This window comes from Zerene cesonia, chromosome 26 (genome assembly GCF_012273895.1).
Source record: "Zerene cesonia ecotype Mississippi chromosome 26, Zerene_cesonia_1.1, whole genome shotgun sequence".
NCBI lineage: Eukaryota > Metazoa > Arthropoda > Insecta > Lepidoptera > Pieridae > Zerene > Zerene cesonia.
The window spans coordinates 6645141-6652242 of record NC_052127.1 but is presented as its reverse complement, the minus strand read 5'-3'; the positions used below and the strand labels follow the sequence as shown (position 1 = coordinate 6652242).

At 47.2% G+C, this 7102-nt stretch overlaps 1 protein-coding gene across 1 annotated transcript in view; it reads left to right on the top strand.

The window, feature by feature from the left end:
* Window positions 1-7102, top strand: part of LOC119837220 (prolow-density lipoprotein receptor-related protein 1-like) — a 38839-nt gene that overhangs the window by 4099 nt on the left and 27638 nt on the right. Inside the window, exons 11-25 of the mRNA XM_038362747.1 lie at window positions 107-283; window positions 417-568; window positions 772-871; window positions 1115-1274; window positions 1553-1655; window positions 1755-1885; window positions 2188-2392; window positions 2645-2849; window positions 3186-3372; window positions 3854-4117; window positions 4269-4410; window positions 4510-4721; window positions 5299-5484; window positions 6279-6463; window positions 6975-7100. Coding sequence (XP_038218675.1) covers window positions 107-283; window positions 417-568; window positions 772-871; window positions 1115-1274; window positions 1553-1655; window positions 1755-1885; window positions 2188-2392; window positions 2645-2849; window positions 3186-3372; window positions 3854-4117; window positions 4269-4410; window positions 4510-4721; window positions 5299-5484; window positions 6279-6463; window positions 6975-7100 — 2535 coding nt within the window. The remainder of the gene's footprint in view (window positions 1-106; window positions 284-416; window positions 569-771; window positions 872-1114; window positions 1275-1552; window positions 1656-1754; window positions 1886-2187; window positions 2393-2644; window positions 2850-3185; window positions 3373-3853; window positions 4118-4268; window positions 4411-4509; window positions 4722-5298; window positions 5485-6278; window positions 6464-6974; window positions 7101-7102) is intronic.

Sequence of the window (7102 nt, the reverse complement as noted above, 5' to 3'; positions counted from 1 at the left end):
TTTACAAACAGATAGTGAGGCGATTCTGTCTTAACAACACCAAAAAGAAGAGACGCAAAGTGAAGGCGCCTGCGGTGCGCTTTATTAAGTAATGGCGTGATATTGCTCTACACAACCTGTAACCACGTCACTTTGTCCACCCGCAGCCCTAGCCGTGGACCCGGTGGCGGGCTACCTGTTCATGTCGGGCGGCGGCTGGATCCAGCGCACGTACCTGGACGCGTCGGACCCTCAGCTTCTCTACAACGGCACCGCCGTGGCGCACATCGCGCTCGATACACAGGTTATTTCAAAATCCTAAATAATTGTGAATTTGATTTAGAATAAATAGAAAATTCGTGTCCACACGTATTTGACAGAGAGAGAGAGAGAGAGAGAAGAGGGAGATTGAGATTGAAAGAAATTGGTGTTGACAGAACGAGATGGTGTACTGGGCGGAGGTGTGGGACGTGTCGGTGTGGGCGGTGCCGTACGCGGGCGGCGCGCGGCGCGAGCTGTGGCGCGGCGCGCCGCTGCACCACCCCGTCGCGCTCGCCGTGCGAGGACACACGCTTTATTGGCTCGATACGTTAGACGTTTTTTATATTCACATCTCTTTTAAGAATCGCTGCCCATTTCTTTTTGTTGAAGTTCTTGCTTTTCATAGTGTATGGAAATAACTGAAATTATGATTTACTATTACGAGGTCTGTATGTTATAAAACAATATTTTTTTAAATCAATAAAAAAATGAAATTATATGAATTATGTCATATTTTGTTATTAATAACAGAATGTTAGAGCGCGGCAGCATAGTGCAGGCGCCGATTTCGAATCTCAGTGACTACAAGCTGCTCGTAGACGGCGTGGGAGATAGCCTTAAAGATTTATTGGTGTGTTATTCTTTCAAATTTCTTACAGCCCAATAATTAATTCATATATTTTAACTGTTTATGTGTTGCAATTTTCTTAAAAAGTCCTACTGCAGTTTAACTATATTTTAAAAATCTAAGGAACCCGCTGATTACAAGATTTTATAGATCTACTTTTATTATTCCTATTCCGCTCAGATAATTGTTATCACCTAAACAATCAGTCCAACATTTGCATTAACGAGGTCACTCGCCGCACTCCAGATATGGTCAAGCGCGAACCAGACGGGCGCGGGGCGCGGGGAGGGGTGCGCGCTGTCGGCGGGCTACGGCGGGTGCGCGGCGCTGTGCCTGCGCGGCGCGGCGCGCGCGCGCTGCGCCTGCCCGCACGGGCAGCTCGCGAGCGACGGGACTTCGTGCAAACGTTTGTGGAACTGCATACTCATTAAGGAACATTACAGCTTTAGAGTTTAATGAAACTTGGAAATGATAATTTTCATATGACATACATACATAAGAGTAAAATAAAGCCAAAGTTTCACGACACTCACTTTTAATCGTGCGTAAAACGTCGACACAAAATAATACGTTCAATTATTCCGTATACGTTTATATAACGTTTACGTTACGTTTTTATTATTCATAGCCTTAACTTGAAAATAAGAACGAAGATACAAAATTAATTTCTCTTTAATTTTCTAGCATACGAATCGTTCATCATGTATTCGAGGGTGACGAAGATCGACAGCATTCACATAGAGGACGAGAGCAACCTAAACTCGCCCTATCCACCGATTGAAAACATGTGAGTCATTTATAGAGTGTATATATAATATACATATATAGAATTCTATATTGGTAATTTGGATGTGTATTTTATGTAAATAATTTTCCTGTTAACCAGGACACTAATGCGCAACGCGATTGCACTGGCGTACGAGTACGACACACAGACACTTTTCTATTCTGATATCCACCGCGGCTCCATAAACTCCGTGCATTTCAATGGCTCCAATCATGAAGTTCTGCTGGATAGTAAGCTTTCAACATTCATATTTGACTCTATCGTTTATACCAAATTATAACGGGTTTGCGATTTAAACCGTAACCGATCTTAAAGACATCTCTTTAGGATCGGTTACGTTACGTTACGTTTCACTTGGGAATTATTGTGATTACTATTTTAATTAACATTTTTAATAAGAATGGAAACTTCCGTTGATTAATTGAAATGTGGTATGAAACTAGTACTAGTAAATTGATTGATGTTTTCGAAGATTTTTTCCAAGATTCGATGGAGATGTGAGATAACGTGGTTGCGTGCGTGCGTTGCGCAGAGTGCGGCGCGGTGGAGGGCATGGTGCTGGCGAGCGCGACGCGCACGCTGTACTGGGCGTGCTCGTCGTGCGCGGCGCTGCGCGCGGCCGCGCTGGGCGCGCTGCGGGCCGCGCCGCCGCCGCGCCGCGCCGCGCTCGTGCGCACCGTGCTGCAGCTGCGCGACGCCGACCGCCCGCGCGCCTTGGACTTCGACCCTTGCGAGCAGTGCGTAACCCTTCCCATTCATATCTCGCGTACACTGTGGCATCATGAGAACACTTGTACCTTTAATATTAATTATTCCAAAATTTACGATTTTATCGACAAACAAGGGGACGAGCGTTACTGATGCTGCAACAGCTGTAATTGGGACATTATAAATTATAAATAAAAAATAATTACTTATTAAACGTACATTGGATGTTTCGTGTGCTACTCAACTCTTAAAAAAAATTAACAAAGAATATTATTACCCAGCCGTATATACTGGACGAACTGGAACGAGAAACGTCCGTCGATCTCGCGCGTGTTCGACAGCGGGCGCGGGGCCCAGGACGTGGTGACTACGGAGGTGCTGATGCCCAACGCGCTGGCGCTGGAGCACGCCGCGCGCCTGCTGTACTGGGCCGACGCGCGCCTCGACAAGATCGAGCGCATGCGGTACGACGGGTCGCATCGACGGGTATGCGCTGCTTACAGCTTGCAACTTTTTAAGTATTAAGCCATCTAAATTAAGGAAATGCTTCCGGATTAGATATATTTAATTAGAATAAAAAATAACTTATGATTTATTCATAAAACCTTTTCAAATAAAAGAGGGGTTTTAATAACCGGTTCGCTCGACAAAATCTTATGAGGTAACAAACATTAAAAAATACTGCTCAATCATTGTGGGTTGAAAATAAAACCTAACAGTTTTTCTTATCACTATGAACTCAGGAGATGTATTCTAAAGCAACGAGAAACATGATTTTCGTGATGTCCTCGCACAAATCGCTAAGCAGGCGTGCACCCGCAGCTAGTGACGCGGTCGCGCGCGGAGCACCCGTTCGCGCTGGCCGTGGGCGGCGGGTTCGTGTTCTGGACGGACTGGGTGTCGCGCGGCGTGCTGCGCGCCGACCGCCGCGCGGGCGACGTGCGCGTGCTGCGCCGCGACGTGCCGCGCCCCTGCGCCATCGTGCTCGTCGCGCCCGACCACTACACGTGTACGTCGCCGCCGCCGTCATTCCGCGCCCGTCACTGACTGACTCATTTAAGATCCTACTTATAGACGAAATTTTTATAACAGACTGATGTTTTTCCAAACGTAACGTTTGGTTTATATCAAACAACGATGTCATAACCTATACAATATAGATACCTAATGTTTGATTTTTTCAAAGAAACATTTCATTCAATACACTGAGATGCGGGTGGCGGGGGAACGGTAATCAGCGCATGCGGAATTAGTAGTTTTTATGTATGACATTTGACATAAATCAGACCTAGTGATGGGACGTGTATAAACCTCTAGTGACTGTTGTTTTACGAGATCCATAGATTTGTTCTTCGCCTAATATGTTTTATGAAATACCAACTTAATTTATAACACAAAGTCAGACGGGCGGTGATTTTATTGTATACAAGTATTCATCTTAGACACTGAGATTAGACTATGACGCGGTTGTAACCAAGGAACGACAACAGGTGCGGCAGACCCGTGCGCAGTGATGAACGGCGGGTGCGCGGAGCTGTGCCGCGTGGAGGCGAGCGGGCACGCGGCGTGCGCGTGCGCGGGCGGGCGCGTGCTGGCGCGGGACGGGCGCGCGTGCTCGCCGCCGCGCGCGCCCTGCCCGCCCGCGCACTTCGCGTGCGCCGAGGGGCCCTGCCTGCCCGACCAGCTCGTGTGCGACGGCGTGGCGCACTGCAGCCCGGACGCCGATGCGAGCGACGAAGACTTGTACTATTGCTGTGAGTCCTAACTCTACGTCTCTCCCGAATTATGTCAACTTTAGTTACAATTTGATTGAAGTTTAGTTATAGGCTATAAGAAATACAAAATTCATGTTTTGATGAGTCTAGTTATTTTAACTGAATGTATTATTTATTTGTTGAATTGCAGCTTCCCGCACTTGTCCCGAAGATACGCTAGCGTGCGGTACGGGTGGACGCTGCGTGACCACTTCACGTGTGTGCGACGGTCACCCGGACTGCGATGATGGAGCCGATGAACGAGATTGCGACTGCAACGCTGGCCAGTACAAGTAAGGATTCTTTTTATAATTCGCATGCTTATATATCATAAAAGAAAGACTTCCTTTAGGGATAACGTACGTGTTCCTCATAACTAATTGCGTGCGCAGATGCGACGACGGCACGTGCGTGTCGGTGGCGGCGCGCTGCGACGGCGCGGCGCAGTGCCCCGACGGGTCGGACGAGCGCGGCTGCGGCGCCGACACGTGCGCGCCGGCCGAGCTGCGCTGCGCCGGCGCCGCCGCCTGCTACCCGCCCGCCGCGCGCTGCGACGGCCACTATGACTGTGCCGACCTGAGCGATGAGATCGACTGCCCGGCCGGTACGACTTTGTTAATATGTACTATATTGAACCTTCTAATTAGAAATTAATCATTAATTTGAATAAATCTTGATAAATAAGTGATGAAGTCATGTAACGTGTTCAAAGAGTTGCATAATTTTTAAAAACGAAATTAAGTTAAATCGGCAATGAATAAAGATTAAAACATCTAAGATTATCTTGATTAAGTAATTAAGCAAGTGCTGAACCAAATTTAACGGCTGAGTTTTGAATACAATTCAATTATTAGCTGAATCTCGAGGTTACATTCGTCTGATACAGGGTAGAAGTAGTATGTGCTAAGCAAGAGCAAAATTTCTGTATATAAATCTAGTTGGGACATTTTCGGGTGAAACAATAACAATTATCCGTTCAACATTACAAAGTGTCAAGAAAGATTAGTCCAATTATGTATGCAAATTATGAACATGAAACTTAAGGTCTATTGGTGTTTCTTAATATGTATTACTGTTTGTAAATGACTGTTTGTTTCTAAAATAAATAAAATCTATTTAAAAAAAATGTTGTATGTTAATGTATTATCGATTTCCAACTAAACAGTGAAGTACAATTTCAGAGACGACAGTCCAACCGGCGTCCAGCCAGGAGTCGTTCGACGAGCAGCCGCTGCTGGGCTGCCACGCGGGCCAGTTCAAGTGCGGCGGCGAGCGGCAGAGCGGCGCCGTCGAGTGCATCCCGCTGACTTGGCTCTGCGACGGCCGCGTGGACTGCACGGACGGCTCGGACGAGACTCCGCAATGTGGTAATGCATTTATTAGTAAGGCTAGCTGCAGCCTGATGCATCTGTAGCGAGATATTCCTACAAAACTGGCCTATGTACTTCAGATTGGAATTTATTCAATTTAATCATATATTTTTATAGGGATGTGTCAGGAGCATGTTTTTCTTTCAAATCAGGTTTTTTTTATATATGTCACCATCGGCAATGGAGTCGGTGGGTCGCCTGATGGTGAGCGCTACCACCGCCCAAGAACATTTGGAGAGGCGTAAGATCGTTTGCAGACCATATGCCTCTACAAATGGATTGCCGACTCCGAATTGGAAAGGGATTAAAAAGGATTGACGAAAAGAATAAAGGAAATCAATGGGAAGGATATTAGGAAAAGGATATGGGCCTCCGGCTCCCCCACTCACTAAACGAAACAACAGCTATTACACGTCGGTCTTCTGTTGGGGTGTGGTACTTCTCCGGTGCGAGCTGGCCCAATTCGTGCCGAAGCATGCTCGACTACCACAATAAAATACACAGGTGATGGAAAGTGATTGGTGTGTTTCAATTTGTCTCTTTTTTATGTCAAAAGAGGGCAAGTGAGCTGGTGGTTCGTATGATGGTAAGCGATCACCACCGCCCGTGAACATTCGCAGAGGTAGTGCCTCTAGGGATAAGAAAAGTATTGACGACTGAAAAGAAGGAATGTGTATGGTAAGGTGAGGAAAGGGAAACGTGCCTCCGACTAGTGGCTGTCTGGCCAATGGACTTATAATACTATATTAAGCACACTAAGCTGAGCTATGCATACTGCGCACTGGCGGCAGGCGGGCGCAACGCGAGCGCGCAGTGCGGCGCGGGCGAGTGGCGCTGCGGCGCGCGCGGCCCGTGCGTGCGGCTGGAGGCGCGCTGCGACGGCGCGCGCGACTGCCCGCGCGGCGAGGACGAGGCGCGCTGCGCCTGCGCGCCCGCCGCCTTCCGCTGCGCGCACTCCGCCGAGTGCTTGAACACGGTGCGCTCACAGCCTCACAATATTATTTATCCGAACTAACAGTTTACATGCAGGCAATCAAACCGCTGGCAGGAATTGAGAAGAATTGGAGTAGGTTACGATTAAAAACAAAAATAATCCGTTTAATTCAGTTTCCTTCCGGAATGTTACGTTACTAATCGTGTTAAAAAATAAGTTACTAAAAGTCGATTTCTCCTTTCTTTTATTTATATTAAATGTAAACACAACACATTGTTTGCCCGCTGGGCCTACATGTGTCTCGAGTTATGCAGTGGTTTGGTCTATGTCCTCATATTTAGATTTCTATGTGTATTAGACTGATGTATGAATAATTGTATATTAAATTTCAATATATATCGTTTGATTGTAACAATTTCTTGTCATTTATCATTACATCCGTTTGATATGATTTGTGTAATTAAATTTAATAATAGCCCATCGCATAAAAGCTTCCTTACTATATGCAGATCGTTATTGACCCAATCAGTAAATGCATCCTATACTACTGTAGAATCTATACTGCGACGGGGACGCAGACTGCGAGGACGGGTCGGACGAGCCGCCCGGGTGCTCGTCCCGCTCGACGCCCGCCCCGGGCGGCGCCCCGGACGGCGCCCCGGACGGCGCCTCGGGCGGCGC